This window comes from Mauremys mutica, chromosome 17 (genome assembly GCF_020497125.1).
Source record: "Mauremys mutica isolate MM-2020 ecotype Southern chromosome 17, ASM2049712v1, whole genome shotgun sequence".
Taxonomy (NCBI): domain Eukaryota; kingdom Metazoa; phylum Chordata; order Testudines; family Geoemydidae; genus Mauremys; species Mauremys mutica.
Window position 1 is genome coordinate 13,281,442 of NC_059088.1, and position 17,875 is coordinate 13,299,316.

A 17,875-nucleotide genomic window follows, 5' to 3' on the forward strand; every position below is an offset into this window, starting at 1 on the left:
TTCTAAAATGACCCCTAGGTTGACTGAATTAATATCCAGTGGTTGGGAGTCCCATAGGCTAACCCCAGTAAACCCTGTAGTAGGGAGTCCCAACCCCAACATATCCTGTGGCAATGAGTTCCACTGTTCAACTCCAACACTTCGTACGGGTTAACCTCAGTAATATCCCACCAACAAGCATCTCTCCTGCCCAGCAGAGGGCAGTGGTGGCCAGTCCATGAACTCTGACATCCTGCAGAGAACATAACCCTTTAGCACTCACTCATTGCTGGGAGTCAGGAATAGAACCCAGGAGTCCTGATTCCCAGCCTTGTCCTTCCTCTGTGCCCCCCAACCCCTAAGCTAACCACTCCCCTTCCAGATCAAAAAGTGTCTCCAAAACTACATCTGAATAATTGTTTTGGGAAAATCCAGGCAGGGAGCCGGGTCTGGTGGTTAGCGCAGCAGGGCTGGGAGTCAGGACTCCTGGGTTGTTTCCCCAGCTCTGGGAGGGTAAAGCAGCTTGGGAGAAGGTAGTTGGGGGGTCAGTTAAGGGCAGGCCTCACTCTAGTCTCTCCATCTCTTCCAGAAAGCAAAGGGTTTCGTCTGTTACTTCTGCTATAACTGCTGTCCTGAGAACCCTGGCTTTGGGTTCTGCTGCAAATCATGACCCCCTTTGCCGGTCACCCTGAGGGCGCCGTGAAACTCCCCAGCCCTGCCCGGGAGCAGATCCAAGCCAGCCTGGGGCCGAAATCGCCTGGCACCGAGTGACTGGGTTCAGGGAGGACGGACGCTAACCCTCCTGCTCAACCCCAATAAAGTGTCTGCCTGGACGTGGAGTTTGTGTGTTTATTCTCACGTGCCATGTGCTTGTCACCCATTCCCTGCGGGGCCGTGCCCGACCCCACTCCCTGCACCACAGCGCCCCCTAGCACCGCACTGGGGCATTGCAGCCAGCCCTGTGGGCAAAGGGAGGGCCCCTCTCACAGGGCCACTGACTGCAAGTGCAGAGACCTTAAGAGGTTTGCTTGAGATAACGGCTCTCAATGGTGATTCTGGTAACAGAATGGAAGAGTCCCAGTCACCCTTGTTCTACGCCCTACACCCCACTCCCCTCCCAGAGCCCGGGAGAGAACCCAAGAGTCCTGACTCCCAGACCCCCCTTTCCCTCCACTCTAACTCACTAGACCCCCCCTCCCTGCTTCCGACTAAAAGTCTCCCCTGCCCCCTGTCTCATGCTCACACTGCAGGGGCTGTGCTGAGCTCGCTCTCTCTGAGCGAATCTAGGCCGCCCGGCGCTGACACAGCTCGGCCCGAGGTCTGGCTGATAAACAGCCCCAGCCCGCAGCCTCGCAGTGCGACTCCCCAGCCCGTCGGCCCGGAGCTCGGCCACAGACTGACACAGTTACTGAAATGCTGAGCAGCGTCTTCGCCTGCAGTGCAGAGCCGGCGCGGGGCCTTGGAGCGTGCGGCAGTGACTGAGCTCAGGGTGACCTGCCAGCCACACCCAGATTTCAAGGGCTGCTTCTGTGTGTTAGGGGGTTAACCATGGGACTCCCTGCCACTGGGTACTAGAGGGGTTAGCACGTAGGACTCCATTCCAGTGAGTGTTGCCAGGGTTAAGCTGTGGGACTCCTTCCCACTACGTTTTGGTGGTGTTAAATCGCAGGACTAGCTTTCTTTGGGTATTAGTGGTGTGAACCTGCGAGACTCCGTGCCCGTATGCACTGGTGCTGTTAACCGGTGGGATCCTCTTCCACTGGGTATTAGTGGGTTAACTCACGTGACTCTTTGCCCCTGGATATTTGTAGTGTTAACCTGTTGGTCTTCCTGCTGCTGGGTGTTTGCAGAGTTAGCACACGGGACTCTCTTCCAGTGCGCAGTACTAGGGTTAACCTGTGGAACTCCCTGCCACCAGGTATTGGTGGTATTAACCCACAAGACTCTTCCTCTGGATACTTGTGGTATAGACCTGGAAGTCTCCGTGCCACTACATATTGGGTGTTAGTGGGTTACTCACGTGACTCCCTTCCATGGGGTATTAGCGGGATTAACCTGTAGAACTCCATGCTGCTGGCTATTAGTGGGATTAACCTCTGTCACTGGATAGTAGCAGGGTTAACTCGTGGGAGTCCCTGCCCCAGGGTATTAGTTTTGTTGCGCCATGAGTCTCACTGATGCCAGGTCCAGAGGTGATATCACAGCCCTGCTCCTCAATCCCCTTCCAGCAGAGCCTGAGGGGGCCTTCGCCCCTTTAGCTGTGGATTAAAAACAGCCCAGATCCCTAGACACCCCTAAATTCAAAGGCCAGGTCACCCCACTTCTCTGACACCCTGCGGGGAGTGGGTGAGGGGCAGAGAGCAAAGATCCAGCCCCCTGGCCCATGCCCGGCTCCCAGGCGGGTTCATGGATTAATCGTTAACCAGGCATGTTCCAGTAATAGACCAAGATCCCGGCTCTGGGGCTGCAAATCTGAGAATGCCCCACACAGGGTGTCGGGGAGGGGCTGGGAGTCTGGTGCCTGGCAGAGCCGCAGAGCTGGGGCTGCACGTCCCCTCTAAGGCAGGACCCCGGTTTGCGCGGCTGAGCCCACACGCCCCAGGCCCTGCTGTGCTGTCTGCGGCCAGGGCAGATCCGGGCATTACTAGGAGCATTGCCAGCAGATCGAGGGAAGTGATCGTTCCCCTCTCTTTGGCACTAGGGAGGCCGCATCTGGAGTATTGCGTCCAGTTTTGGGCCCCCACTACAGAAGGGGTGTGGACAAATTGGAGAGAGTCCAGTGGAGGACAACAAAAATGATTCGGGGGCTGGAGCACATGACTTATGAGGAGAGGCTGTGGGAACTGGGCTTATTTAGTCTGCAGAAGAGAAGAGTGAGGGGGGATTTGATAGCAGCCTTCAGCTACCTGAAGGGGGGTTCCAAAGAGGATGGAGCTCAGCTGTTCTCAGTGGTGGCAGATGATAGAACAAGGAGCAATGGTCTCAAGTTGCAGCAGGGGAGGTCTAGGTTGGATATCAGGAAACACTATTTCCCTAGGAGGGTGGTGAAGCACTGGAATGGGTTCCCTAGGGATGTGGTGGAATCTCCATCCTTAGATCTTTTAAGGCCCGGTTTGACAAAGCCCTGGCTGGGATGATTTAGCTGGGGTTGGTCCTGCTTTGAGCAGGGGATTGGACTAGATACCTCCTGAGCTCCCTTCCAACCCTGATATTCTCTGAGTCTATGATTCTATGATCTGCACTGTGAGATGGTGGGATGGTTCCCAGCTCAGAGAGCCGTCCCCACCCGAGCGCTGAGAACAGAGCGCAGCTGCTCTGAGCAACAGGAGAGGCCGGGTGTCCAATCAGCACCGAGCAGCAGCTGCCCTGACGGAGTGTAAGAACAAAATCAGGTAAAAAGAATGGACTATTTCAGCTACTGTGTCATGTTACCAAAATAGAATCCATCCCGTGCTCTGTTCTCTCACATGGTTGTTGCCGGCCCAAAAGGCCTGAGGCAGCAAACAGTGATTCGTTGCCCGGAGTGCCTCGCTCCAATTAGACACACCAGGGTGGAGAAGCAAAAAAAAAGTTTATTTGAGATCTCAAAGCGCGTGCTCGGAGACACAGTCAGGTCTCAGATCAAGCACACCCCATACAAGCAGCTCTCTGTCTTTATACATGATTTTAGCTAAGCATGTCTATTACCCCCAATGCCCAGCTCCTCCCTTCCCCCCCCTCTTCTCCCTCCTTTTTAGTTCCCATACAGCAAATACATTATGAAGCAGCAATTACTCTAAACAGGTTAGATCATTCTTGGCAAAAAACATATTATCTCGTTAGTAACTTTTCTTGACCGGTCATTCTGTTTCACTCCCTTTAGCCAGGTGCAAGCAGGCTGTATAATTGCCTCCTGGTACTGATAACTAGTTGCCACACATTCCATTCTTTCCATCTAGCCTGTGGGGTTAATTAAAGTCTAAACATGGACGCGGTTCGGACAAGCAGAGGCCTAATACAGGGAGCCTTTATTGGCACTGTCATTTTCCACCCCACTGTCAACACTGGGTCATGCCTGGTGCCACCAACAATTCCCTCCTTTGAGAATACTCAACAAACCTTTGGCTGAGTGTTCTCATATACTGTGGACAAAACGTAATTGAGTTTTATGGAGCTGGGGCTGTCAATGAGAGGGTACATAGGGACCTTCGGGACACGGGGGGTACAAAGTTTACGGAGGAGCAGTTTAAAACAAGCAAGCAGGAGGAGGGTGACCAGGCACAGTACCACACCTGTGAGGAGGAGACGCACAAGGCCACTTTCCAGTTCTTCTAGGTTGGGCAACCAACTTTAAAGGGAATTAAAAATTGTGGGTTTTTTTTTTCCTGGGCCTTCCACTTCTTGAAAGCCTGTTTGGCTGACAGGATGTGTTTTTATAGCAAAGAGTAACATTGTGGCAAACCCTAGGCCTGGATCCATACTGGGCCAGTGATCCTAAGGCCTAACAATTACAATTTCCCAAATACCCACAAAATTACTACTACTAACAACAAGCAGATTAAAAACAAAAGGGACCAGGCCTACAGGTTAGGCTGGCCCTGTGAAAATAAACACAGCCAACGCTCAGAGTGTTCACGGGGAGTGCGCTGTAACTGTCCAAAGGGGTCACAGGGCATTCCCAGCAGGCCTTACTGTCGCCTGAATAACAGCTTAAGTCCCAGATCGTCGTTGGCAGTCTTCTCCGCGGGTTGGACAGTCCACCGTTTAGGAGCTGGCACTGCTTTCAGACGGGAGTAGTGGATCCAGTTCTTGTATCCCTCGACCTTTGCTGCTGTGTGGGTGATCAGCAGGACGGTGTGAGGTCCCTTCCACTTCTCTTGGAGAGGCTCGTCCTTCCAGGTACGAACGAGAACTGAGTCACCAGGCTGCAGGGAGTGGACAGGGGCATCCAGCGGGAGAGGCTGCAAATCTTTGGTGTACCTGTGGAGAGAACAGAGAACAGCAGACAGAGAGCACATGTACTGAGATAAAAAACCGCAGCCTACCTCCCACTCCCCTAACAGAACCGGTGTACCATTCATAGACCATGCCCTCCCAAACATAATCTCGAAGGGACTAAGCCCTAACCTGCCCTTTGGGAGAGCACGAACTCGGAGCAAAACAAGGGGTAAGGCATCAGGCCACCGAAGAGAAGCCTCTTGGCAGACCTTTGAGAGATGCCGCTTGAGTGTCTGATTAGTACGTTCCACTACTCCACTGGCCTGTGGTCGCCATGGAGTGTGGAGCTTCCAGGTGATTTGTAGAACATCCGAAATCCCCTGAATGACTTGCGATGTGAAGTGTGTTCCATTGTCAGATTCCATCCACTGGGGGAGTCCAAAGCGAGGAATGATCTCCTTGACAAACTTGAGAGCTACCGTTCTGGCAGTGTTGTTTCGGCATGGGAAGGCTTCAGGCCATCCGCTGAATCGATCCACCATGACAAGGAGGTACCTGAACCCTTGGGTTCGGGGGAATTCAGTGAAGTCTACTTGCCACACCAATCCTGGCCCTGGGGTAGGTTCCAGAGTGGCTGGTGGCACTGACACTCCTGGTCGAGGGTTGTTCTTTTGACAGACTAAACACTCAGCCTGTACCTGGGAAGCCAGGGGTCTTAATCCAGAGGTTAGAAAATACTTATTCATAAGATGGGTGAGAGCCTCCCTTCCAGCGTGAGTGGTCTGATGTAGTTTCTGTAGTACTGGCCGTATTAGGCTTTTAGGTAGGAGGATTTTTCCTTCTGTGGAGTGGAGCCATCCCTCCTTTTCCTGGAGCCCAAGGGAGTCGGCCAGATTCCTTTCTTCACGAGAGTACTGAGGGGCTGGGAGCTCACCCACTGATGGGATGAGGGCATGCACATGGGCCTCCTCAGCTTCCAATGGTTCCAGGGTGGCAGCCCGCTTGGCTTCCCTGTCGGCCCTGGCGTTGCCCTTGGCTACGTCCTGGTCTTCTCTTTGATGAGCCTTGCAGTGCACCACTGCTACCTCTGAGGGGAGCTGCACCGCTTCCAGAAGCCGGAGAATCTGTGTCCCATGCTTGACCGGGGACCCCTGAGCTGTAAGCATTCCCCTTTGTTTCCACAGACCAGCGTGAGCATGCAATACCCCAAAAGCATATTTTGAGTCAGTAAAAATATTAACCCGTTCATTAACTGCCCTCAGGTCCTGGACCAGCCGATAGGTGCCATTGGGCTTTCGAACAGGCAGGATGGGGGTGTTCCAGGCTGACTGGCATTCTCGCAGTACCCCGTACTTCAGAAACTGATTTATAGTTTCCTGCAGCCCTTCTCTGGCCTCCCTCTTTATCGGATACTGCTTGATCCGCACCGGACTTTTTCCTGGCAGGAGCTGAACTTTAATGGGGGTGTGATGTGCTGCCTTTCCTGGGACCCCCGATGCCCATACTAGAGGAAAAACCTGGTCCTCCCACTGGCTCCACTCTGGGGCTTGCATGGCTGAGGGCTCAACTGCAAGAGTCATTATCCAGGCATTCTCTGGGGGCAAGGTGAGGGTGATTTCATTTTGGGTGAAGTGCAGGGTGGCACCTAAGCGACAAAGCAGATCCCGTCCCAGTAGAGGCGTTGGGCAGTCGGGGAGGTAAACCAGCTTGTGGGAGAGAGTTCTGTCTCCCAAAGCACATTCTGCTGGGGCATACACTGGACATTTGATTCCTTTTCCTGTAGCGCCGACCACAGTGAGGGAATCTGCCACAGGCAGCTGGAGGGGTTGATTTACAGCGGTTTGAGCTGCTCCAGAGTCTACTAAAAAGTCTATTTCAGAATTTCCCACCCGCATTTTTACTCGGGGTTCCGGGGGCAGGATAGTCCGTCTCCCCTGACACCCCTAGTCTTGATTCTCTGCTGCCATCATAGGGGTATCTTCCCTCTCGGGGCACTCATTTTTCCAGTGTCCCTCCTTTCGGCATATGGCACACTGATTGCGTCCCAAACGCCTTTCCTGTGAGCCAGGGCGCCCACGTCCACGACCTCTCATCCCCCGGCCCCTTCCACCACCTTCCTGAAACTTCCTCTTGTCACTGGCCTGTACTGCTGCAACCATCATCTTCACTTGCCTTTTTTCCTTCTTTTGCCTTAGCTATAACCTGATTCCTCTCCACTTCAGACAACAGGGTCCTTATAAGGATATTACAGTCATCCCAGTCAGGCTTGTGACTGGCAAAACATCCCTCAAAAACCGAAATAAACTTGCTGGGATTCGTAGAGAATTCCCCTGCCTGTGTCTTAAAGGCTGCTAAGTCCACTGGGTTAAAAGGCACATGTGAGTAAACTAGCATAGTAGTGGCCCGGCGCCCCTCTGCTCCCGGGCGAGCCACCACAGTCTCAGTAATCAACGGATAAAATCCCACTGAAGGAGCAATCTCTGAAACCTGAGGCACCTGGTCTTTATACGGTGGGGGTGTAGGAGCCGAAGGGGACACCGACTCTGCCATTACAACCGGGGAGAGGTTCGGGGAACTAACAGTGACTGCCGAGCCTGTCGGAGTCAGATTACACTCTTGCAACAGATCTGACCTATCTCTCAACAACATAAACAACTGTGCATACATAAATTCATTCCACTTATTCATTCGCTGACAAAACAAAGCTAATTGAAGGATCGTGTTGTAATTAAGTGATCCCTCCGGTGGCCACCTTTCCTGGCCCTCTAGCTGGTACTGAGGCCAGTTTACTGTACAGAATCTTTTCAGTTTACTTTTAGTCAATGGATCTTTTTCAAACACTTTCCAATTCATCAGAATGCATTCTAAGGGTGTACACCGTACCCTGCCTGTACTCTGTCCCTGCCCCATACCTATGGGAAGACACTGGGCGTCCCCAGGTCTTAACAGGCAAACAAAAGGTTAACAGCACTGGACTGTTCCTACCTTGTCCACGAGACCGGTTCCCCACCGTCGCCCGTAGCTGCTTCTCCACTATCTGAGCGCGTTGCACCGTAGTGCCCTCCGGGGTCGACCACACCGCGTCTCCGCCGAGGCCCCCGATGAAGTCACCGGTGCGCGCTAGGCATCGGTCGTCGCCGCAATCCGTCGACCTCCAGGAGGGGTCCGGGCAAGGCTAAATTTAGCCTCAAGCCCACCCAGGGACGCCAAAACTGTTGCCGGCCCAAAAGGCCTGAGGCAGCAAACAGTGATTCGTTGCCCGGAGTGCCTCGCTCCAATTAGACACACCAGGGTGGAGAAGCAAAAAAAAAGTTTATTTGAGATCTCAAAGCGCGTGCTCGGAGACACAGTCAGGTCTCAGATCAAGCACACCCCATACAAGCAGCTCTCTGTCTTTATACATGATCTTAGCTAAGCATGTCTATTACCCCCAATGCCCAGCTCCTCCCTTCCCCCCCCTCTTCTCCCTCCTTTTTAGTTCCCATACAGCAAATACATTATGAAGCAGCAATTACTCTAAACAGGTTAGATCATTCTTGGCAAAAAACATATTATCTCGTTAGTAACTTTTCTTGACCGGTCATTCTGTTTCACTCCCTTTAGCCAGGTGCAAGCAGGCTGTATAATTGCCTCCTGGTACTGATAACTAGTTGCCACACATTCCATTCTTTCCATCTAGCCTGTGGGGTTAATTAAAGTCTAAACATGGACGCGGTTCGGACAAGCAGAGGCCTAATACAGGGAGCCTTTATTGGCACTGTCATTTTCCACCCCACTGTCAACACTGGGTCATGCCTGGTGCCACCAACATGGTGACATGCCCGGAGTCATTTATAAGCACTTGTTGTAGCCTGCAAGGAGTCTTGGAAGAATTAGATATTTGATAACGAGCTCTTCAATCTCTCAGAGAAAGGCCTAACATGATCCAATGGCTGGAAAATGAAGCTAAATAGATTCAGAGGGGAAAGCTGTGGAGTTTTAAGAGTGAGAATAATGAATCATTGGAATAGTTTACCAAGGGCGGGGGGAGGAGGGGGGCAGTTCTCCATCACTGTAATGTATAAATCACGATGGAGCGTCTTTCAGATCCACTCTAGGGATTATTTGGGGGCAGTTCTCAGGCCCATGTGACACAGGAGGCCAGACGAGATGATCACAATGGTCCCTTCTGTCTCGGAGTCTAGTGCATATTATCTAATATGTTAAACTCAGTTTACGGTTTTGTTTATTTACTAGGTAATCTGCTTTGATGTGTTTGCTATCACTTATAACCTCTTAAAATCTATCCTTTTGTAGTTAATAAACTTATTTTATGTTTTAATGCAGACCAGTGTGCATTTGACGAAGGTGTCTGGGGAAAATCTTTAATCCAGACAAGTGTGCATGGTTCTCTTCACATTGAGGGAGAGGCAGACCGGGTATTAAACCCACATACTGACCAGATTTGACCAGAGCAGGATGGTTCAGCTCTGCAGTCCCAGGCTGGGAGGCTGGCGGTCAGAGACCCTGCAGGTAACTGCAGCCGGGTGTGTCCCGACTTGTGTGAATGCTGGTGAAAGTGCAGGCTGGAGGGCTTTGCAGCTTGTCACAGCAGCACCGTGCGAGAGGGAGCCCAGGCAGGTTGTCAGGGGGCTCAGCGGTACCCCAGTTCCAGGTGGTACCCCGAAGTGAAGCCCTCACAGAAGGGTCTAGGTGCTGCTGGCCCTGGTCTGGCCCCATCCTCTCCCCTGTCCCCCGTCTCATGCTCACACTGCAGGGGCTGTGCTGAGCTCGCTCTCTCTGAGCGAATCTAGGCCACCCGGCGCTGTGACAGCTCGGCCCGGGGTCTGGCTGATAAACAGCCCCAGCCCACAGCCCTGCGGTGCGGTTCCCCGGCCCATCGGCCCGGAGCTCGGCCACAGACTGACACAGTTACTGAAATGCTGAGCAGCGTCTTCGCCTGCAGTGAAGAGCCGGTGCAGGGCCTTGGAGCGTGCGGCAGTGACTGAGCTGAGGGTGACCCGCCAGCCACGCCCAGATTTCAAGGGCTGCTTCTGTGTCTTAGGGCAGCGGTTCCCAAACTTCTGTAGTGGTGACCCCTTTCACACAGCAAGTCTGAGTGCGACCCCCCCCTCCCCCTTATAAATTAAAAACACTTTAAAAATATTTAACACTACTATAAATGCTGGAGGTGAAGCAGGGTTTGGGGTGGAGGCTGACAGCTCATGACCCCCCAGGTCATAACCTCACGACCCCCTGAGGGTTCTCGACCCCCAGTTTGAGTACCCCTGTCTTAGGGGGTTAAACCATGGGACTCCCTGCTGCTGGGTGTTTGTGGAGTTAGCACACGGGACTCTCTTCCAGTGCGCAGTACCAGGGTTAACCTGTGGAACTCCCTGCCACTAGGTATTGGTGCTGTTAACAGGTGGGACCCTCTTTCACTGGGTATTAGTAGGTTAACTCATGTGACTCTCTATCACTGGATTTTAGTGGGGTTAACCTATAGGACTCCCTGCCACTAGCTATTAGTGGGGTTAACCTCGGAAATTCCTGTCACTGGATATTAGCAGGGTTAACTCGGGGGACTCCCTGCCCCTGGCAATTAGTTCGTTTACCCCATGAGTCTCACTAATGCCATGTACAGAGGTGATATCACAGTCCTTCTCCCCAAGCCCCTGTCAGCACAGCCTGGGGGCATTTGCCCCTTTATCTTTGGATTTAAAATGACCCAGATCACCAGATTCCCCTAAATTCAAGGCCAGGTCACCCCATTTCTCAGACACCCCGCAGGGAGCGGGGGAGGGGCAGAGAGCAAAGGTCCAGCCCCCCTGCCCCATGTCCGGCTCCCAGGCGGGCTCAGGGGTTAATTGTTAACCAGGCGTGTTCCAGTAACAGGCCGAGATCCGGGCTCTGGGGGCTGCAAATCTGGGAATGCCGCACACAGGGGAGCCCAGGAGGGATGGGGAGGGGAGTGGGATCTGGTGGGGGTGGGGCTGGGAGTCAGGACTCCTGGGTTCTCTAATCCTGGCTTCAGGACCCCTGAAAGAAGCCTAGAAAGAGCAGGGCCAGCCCTACTCGCGTGACTCCTCTGGTATCCGCGGGATTGTCACTGTCTGGAAGGGCCGCAGAGTTGGGGGCTGCACGTCCCCTCTAAGGCAGGACCCCGGTTTGCGCGGCCGAGCCCACACGCCCCCTGCCCTGCTGTGCTGTCTGCGGCGGGGGCTGATCACATCCTGTCAGGGTGTAAATCCAGCGCTGGCGGCTCCGCTTTATTAGGTCAGGTCACTGACAGCCTGTGAGGAAGGGAGATAAGGCCTGGGTGTCTCTGGGCTCCCCGCCCCCACCAGCGCTGCTGGAGCCCCTCACTCCCGACCCGCAGCCCCCGGCTAGCTCAGCACTAAGCTTCCCCCACTCCCCTGACTTCTTGGCTTCAGCACCCAAGTTCATCTGAGTGCACAGGAGGCCGTTCTGGTGGCAGGAACAGGCCTGGGGGAGGAGTCCCAGAGGCAGGTGGGTTTTCGTGAACTGCCCCCGGTAAAAAGGCCAGAAATGCTGCAAACACATAAGAGAAGCACCTGGGTAAGGAACAGATCCCAGGAGTCCTGACTGCCCTGTCCTGATCCCTTACTCTAACCACTAGACACCACTCCCCTCTCAGAGCCAGGTATTGAACCCAGGAGTCCTGGCTCTCAGCTCCCCTGCTCCAACCACTAGACCCCACTCCCCTCCCTGAGCTGGGGATCGAACCCAGGAGTCCTGGCTCCCCATCTCTGCTCTGACCAGCAGGCCCTGCTCTCCCAAGCTGGGAAAAGAGTCCTGGCTTCAAAGCCGCAGTTCTCAGCCCCGTCTCCCTGGCCGTGGGGCTAGCGCAGCACGTGACGCTCAGCGGGGAGTTCCTCTGCCTGGCGGGGCCGCCACGCTCCAGTCCCCTGCCGGCTGCGAGCGAAGACCATGAGGCTGGAGCTGGGTTGTCTGGTGCTGTGGGTCCAGCTCCTTCCCTGGAGTCCAGGTTCCTTCACAGGTCAGTGACCTTCCTTCTTGGGATGGGGGGAGAACTGCACCCCCCCATCCGGGGGTGGGGGAACAGGAGCTGCGTGTCTGCCATAGACCCCTGTGTGATCAGCGCAGAGGGGCGGCAGCCAGGATGCCTGGGTTCTAGCCTCAGCTTGGGGAGGACAGTGGGGGCTAGTGGTTAGAGCTGGGGAGCTGCGAGCCAGGATGCCTGGGTTCTAGCCTCAGCTCGGGGAGGGCAGTGGGGTCTAGTGGTTAGAGCTGGGGCGGCTGAGAGCCAGGACTCCTGGGTTCTAGCCCCAGCTCTGGGAGAGGAGCAGGAGGTAGGGAGGGGGATCAGGGCCCCTGTGTTATCATCTCTCCGGAAATGTTTATTTCTCCTACTCTGGCCTGTCCGCACGCAGAAGTTGTCCCACTGTAAGGAATCTCTGTCCGGTGAGAGCGAGTCGGCCCGTCGTGTGGACACGGGGAAGCTGGCACAAAGGGGGCGCAGCCCGGGACGGCTCTACCCAAAGGGCAGGGAAAGACGCGATCGTTCAGCCGTTCCCCAGGAGTGGGCAGCTTCTGCTCGGCGGAGGGGGCGACGGGGGAGTCGCTCTGCTCCTTGGGGCGATCCTGCGCACGGGCAGGGACTGGGCACACGGGGCAGGGAAGGAACAACGCAGCAGGACGCGACCTCTCCCCTCATGGTCCCAGCCCCTGCGGGCACCTCGGCCCGGCTTAGCTCTCGGGCCCTCTGTTGGGAACGGGCCAGTTAGCTGCAGAAACAGGCTTTGCCTGGCTAGAATGATCCCTTCCCCTGGGAAACTGCCTGGTTAGTTGGGAAAGGGCAGGGGCTGTCTCTGGCTGTGTCTGGGCGCGACGGGCCCTGATCTCAGCTGGGGCAGGGCCTGGCTCTGGCTGTGTCTGGGCAGCGCCCGGCACGACGGGCCCTGATCTCAGCTGGGGCAGGGCCTGGCTCTGGCTCTGTCTGGGCGCGACGGGCCCTGATCTCAGCTGGGGCAGGGCCTGGCTCTGGCTGTGTCTGGGCAGCGCCCGGCACGACGGGCCCTGATCTCAGCTGGGGCAGGGCCTGGCTCTGGCTGTGTCTGGGCAGCGCCCGGCACGACGCGGGATTTCTAGTTGTTATTGTGATACAAAGGACCCTAGGTAGGAAGCGCCGGGGACGGCTGGCTGGGAATACTAGCGGGTCGTGCTCTGTGTTGCTTCTGCAGGTTGAACGCGTTGCACCCCCCAGGGGCCCCTTCCCCCTGTGTGACCCCATGCCAGGGGCTCCATGTGACCCCCGTTTCCCCCCATGGCAGGGGCTCCATGGACCCCCCCTTCCCCCATGCCAGGGGTTGTGTGTGCACCTTTTCCCCCTCCCCTCCCCCATAGCAGGATCCTTGATTCTCCCCCCATGCCAGGGGCTTTCTCTGTGCCCTCTTCTCCCCACACTTTTCCAGCCCCCATGGGGGGACGCTGGGCACAGCTGAGCTGGGGGCAGGAGGAGGCTGGCTGGCCACTCTGCAGTCAGTGCCAGAAGCCAGCTGAGCTGATCAGATGCACCGGGGGAGGGGGGGTGTCTGTGTGTCCCCAGTTTCCCCCCTTCTGTGATCCCCCCCGCAACCCACCGCCGGAGCTGTGTAATCCACTGGCGTGTAGCCAGCGTGGCAATTAGCCCATTAATGAGATCTGTGCCGTTTGGGTTCGAGTCTCGCTTTGCCCGCTCCCAATGGCCTCGTTACCTGGCTTGGCCTGACGCCAGCTTCCCTTGAACTAAACCGGATGAGTGTGAGACATGAGCACAAACATTTAATGTGTGTGGCGGGGGGGGAGTTTCTGCTCTTTCTGCATAAGAGCCTAGCAGGCAGCTGAGAGCCCTTGGCACAGAAATCCCTGCTCCCAGCTCACGTACGCAGGGCCGCCGGGGAGGAGGAGGAGGAGGAGGAGGAGGAGAAGTGGAGCAATTTGCCCCAGGCCCCCCCGCGAGCCCTGGCCCAGCCCAGGGCCGGCTCTAGGCACCAGCGGGCCAAGCACCTGCTTGGGGCGGCATCCTGGGGAGGGCGGCAGAGGGCCCCGGTGGACCTCCCGCAGGCATGCCTGCGGGAGGTCCACCGGAGCCGCTGACCCGCAACTGCCAGAGCGCCGCCCCCGCCCCAGCAAATCCTAGCCGCGGCTGGGAGTTAAAAGGCTCGGGAGCCCAGAGCCCTTTAGACACACCTGCCGCCCTAAGGGCGCACGGACTGCCCCCCCCAGCCCAGGGCGGCAATTCAGTGCGCTGCTTGGGGCGGCAAAAACTCTAGAGCCGGCCCTGGCCCAGCCCTAGGGTCTTCGGCGGCGGGAGGCCCTTCAGTGCTGCCGAAGACGTGGAGCGACTAAAGGGCCCCCCTGCCACCGCCGTAATGGCGCCAAAGACCCGGGCTGCCGCCGGGCGCTGCAGCTCCCCCACATTGCCCCAGGCCCCCTGACTCCTCTGGGCGGCCCTGCCCATACACAGCTAGGGAAGTGACACGATGGGGAAACTGAGGCATGATGTGGTTAAGTGACTTGCCCAAGGTCGCACGGAGACAGGGATAGACCCCAGGAGGCCTGATTCCTAGCCCCTCTCCCTCCCCTTTGCTCCAACCCACTGGTTCTTGAACTTGTGTACCAGTGACCCCATCACATAGCAAACCTCTGAGTGCGACCTATGAGTGCAAACCTCCCTTATAAATTAACTCCCCCACACACAATAACCTTGTGACCTCAAGGGGTCTAGACCCCAGTCCCTTCCCGGAGCCAAGGCTAGAACCCAGGAATCCCACGAGGAACATGCACTAATATCAGGTTGCAGTGAGTCCCACAGGAACACCCCACTGACATCTAGTGGCAGGGAGTTCCATAGGACCCTGCTGTAGCTCCTCCCCATGCTTGTGTCTCTGCACAGATGCCAACTTCACCGTGGTGCAATCTCCAGCCGAGGTGGGCGTCATCCGGGGAGACAATGCCACCTTGAACTGCACCTTCTCCCGGGGCCTGTCTCTGGACAAGGGTGCTGTCTCCTGGTTCCGAGGCGGGCCGGGAGGAGAGGCCGCTGTGCCCCTGAGAGCCCGTTTCGCGCTGGCCTATCCTGACACCTTCCTGCGCAGAGGGGAAGGGACCCTGGCCATCACCAACGTCAGCCTGGAGGATGCTGGGAAATATGTCTGCCGGGTGCTGCTGTGGGGCACCGGGGAGACACGAGGCAACGGGACCCAGCTGCGTGTTTATGGTAAGGGCTCCTGCCTGCATTCTCCGGGGAGGGCTGCAGGGTCACAGGCAGGTGCTGGGAACTTTGTCCCATATTAGCTTAGCTGCTCTCATGGCTCCTATGTATGGGTGTGTTCATCGGTTCGCCCACCCACTGCTGGGGGGATGAGAACTGCTATCTGTGTGTGTGCTGCCCCCTGCTGGAGGGGATGAGAACTGCTCGGTGTGTTTGCTGCCCCCTGCTGGAGGGGATGAGAACTGTTTTGTGTGTTTGCTGCCCCCTGCTGGAGGGGCTGAGAACTGCGCTGTGTGTGTGCTGCCCCCTGCTGGAGGGGATGAGAACTGCGCTGTGTGTGTGCTGCCCCCTGCTGGAGGGGCTGAGAACTGCTCTGTATGTGTGCTGCCCCCTGCTGGAAGGGCTGAGAACTGCTCTGTATGTGTGCTGCCCCCTGCTGGAGGGGCTGAGAACTGTTTTTGTGTGTGCTGCCCCCTGCTGGAGGGGATGAGAACTGCACTGTGTGTTTGCTGCTCCCTGCTGGAGGGGATGAGAACTGCGCTGTGTGTTTGCTGCCCCCTGCTGGAGGGGATGAGAACTGCGCTGTGTGTTTGCTGCCCCCTGCTGGAGGGGATGAGAACTGCGCTGTGTGTTTGCTGGTCCCTGCTGGAGGGGACGAGAACTGTTTTTGTGTGTGCTGCCCCCTGCTGGAGGGGATGAGAACTGCACTATGTGTGTGCTGCCCCCTGCTGGAGGGGATGAGAACTGCACTGTGTGTGTGCTGCCCCCTGCTGGAGGGGATGAGAACTGTTTTTGTGTGTGTGTTTGCTGCCCCCTGCTGGAGGGGATGAGAGCTGCTCTCTGTTTTTGCTGCCCCCTGCTGGAGGGGATGAGAGCTGTTCCAGGCATGTGAGATTAGAACCAGCCAGTCTCCTGCCCTGGGGCCAGGTGGGAGCTGGCGCCCCCTGGGGAGAGACCCATGTCTCAGTCCATTCTTGCAATGTCTTTATGACTCTTTCCCAAGATGTGTCCGTTTGATTATTTTTCTCCCACTCTGTCGGTCTGTCTCCCTCTCTCCCATCTGTCTGTCCCATTCCACCCCAGCCCAACCTTCCCACCCAGTTATTTTCCTCCAGTTCCACCCGAAGCCAGAGTCGAAATGGACCCTGGTTTGCAGAACCGCTGGTTTCTACCCCGCACCTGCCCGGCTCACCTGGTACCAAGGGAGCGTACGTCTGCCCCCCACCCAGCCACTGCAGGAGTGTGGGGACCCGACCAGACCCCTCCAGGCTTCCACCACCCTGGAATTACCCTCATCAGGGCCAAGAACCACCTACACCTGTCAGGTGGGGCACCCGTCCCTGCAGAATCCCCTCAGCTCTGACTACACCTATGGTGAGTAGGGGGAGACCAAGGAAATGCTCACATATAGCAGGGAGTCCTGCAGGTTGGCCCCGCTCACATCCAATGGTAGGGAGGCCCATGGGCTGGCCCCACTTGTGTCTAGTGGCGGGGAGTCCTGTGGGCTGGCCCTGCTCATGTCCAGTGGTGGGGAGTCCCATGGGTTCCCCCTGCTTGCATCCAGTGGCAGGAAGTCCCGCAGGCTGGCCCTGCTCACATCCAGTGGTGGGGCGTCCCACGGGCTGGCCCCACTCATGTCCAGTAGCGGGGAGTCCCGCAGGGCAAGGGAACGATGGTGGTGATGGGGAAAGGTTTGGGGAGGATTTGAGGCTGCTGGCTAGATGCAGAGCATCTCACAGAGTGACAGGCCGAGGTGTTTGCCTCAGGAGGGGCTGCAGGGCCGGTGGGTACCAGCCGGAGAGGGGAAGGCGCTGGGCATCATGTGCCTAACCCTGTGCTCGGTACAGCTCATCTGCCTGGGGAGAGACCTGCCGGCCCTGGCTCCGCAGGGCCACTGGGAGCCTCCTGGGGATCCGGGTGTGTCCTGCATCCTTAACTGTGGGGCTTTCCCTTTCCAGACCCGCAGCGCCAGGACCCCCCCTCCCTGATCGCTGGCCTCAACCTCCTGAAAATAGCCCTGCTGGGGATGCTCAGCCTGGGCGTGGGGCTGGCTGGTAAGAGACTCCTGCCCCCACAGCCCCCTGGGCCCCTTCAAAAGCTGCAGGGTAAACGCCAAAGGGCATCGGACCCCAAAGGGAGGGACGGGGAGGGAGACCCTAGCTGGGCAGGGGGCTGGGACACGGGGTCTTTCCCCTCTAGGGGGCGCCTGCTCTGATCTGTCCCTAGGGCGGGGGGCTGGGACACGGGACCTGGGGGTGCCATCGCTGTCTCTCACACCTCCCCCAAAGCAAGGCTCCCTGCGGTGGGTCTTTAGGGCGACTGAGGCAGGAGCCCCCCCCAGGGGGTTAGATCCCGGGGGCCAGACATGGAGATGGGAGGGTCTGCTGCTGGCCTGCTGGACTCCTAGCCGCGCTCACCCCCCCTTTCTTCATGGTCCTTCCTTCTAGCCTGTCTGAGGCCGGGCCTAGGGCGACGCCGCCCGCTCCAGGTCCGGTCAGTGCTGGGACTCACCACCAGAGGGTGCCCTTCCATGGGCTCCCCATCGCCAGGAGCTGCACCGGCTGCTTGGATTCCGGGGGGCTCGGGCAATAGAAGGAACTGAGACTCGGAGAGGGGGAAAGGACTTGGCCTGGGTCATGCAGATGGGGAGAGAACCCAGGAGTCCTGGCTCCCCTTCCCTCCCCCGTTCTAACCACTAGACCCCACTCCCCTCCCAGAACTGGGGACAGAACCCAGGAGTCCGGGCTCCCCTCCCCTCCCCTG

At 57.0% G+C, this 17,875-nt stretch overlaps 1 protein-coding gene across 2 annotated transcripts; it reads left to right on the forward strand.

Moving 5' to 3' along the window:
- The first annotated feature begins 11,354 nt into the window (after nucleotides 1-11,354).
- Nucleotides 11,355-17,875, forward strand: LOC123351911 (natural cytotoxicity triggering receptor 3-like). Of its 2 annotated transcripts, XM_044991594.1 has the most exons (5): nucleotides 11,355-11,896; nucleotides 14,795-15,118; nucleotides 16,196-16,486; nucleotides 17,071-17,166; nucleotides 17,560-17,875. In XM_044991594.1, the coding sequence occupies exons 1-5, from the start codon at nucleotides 11,827-11,829 to the stop codon at nucleotides 17,712-17,714; spliced, it is 936 nt and encodes a 311-aa protein (XP_044847529.1). In that variant the 5' UTR covers nucleotides 11,355-11,826; the 3' UTR covers nucleotides 17,715-17,875. The 2 variants fall into 2 exon arrangements, with proteins under 2 accessions (XP_044847529.1, XP_044847530.1); XM_044991595.1 differs by lacking the exon at nucleotides 16,196-16,486.

Coding starts and splice junctions, on each gene's coding strand:
- LOC123351911 (XM_044991594.1), top strand. CDS start 11,827: ATGAGGCTGGAGCTGGGTTGTCTGGTGCTGTGGGTCCAGCTCCTTCCC. Junction 15,119..16,195: donor GACCCAGCTGCGTGTTTATG/GTAAGGGCTCCT, acceptor ATTCCACCCCAG/CCCAACCTTCCCACCCAGTT. Junction 16,487..17,070: donor CAGCTCTGACTACACCTATG/GTGAGTAGGGGG, acceptor TTCCCTTTCCAG/ACCCGCAGCGCCAGGACCCC.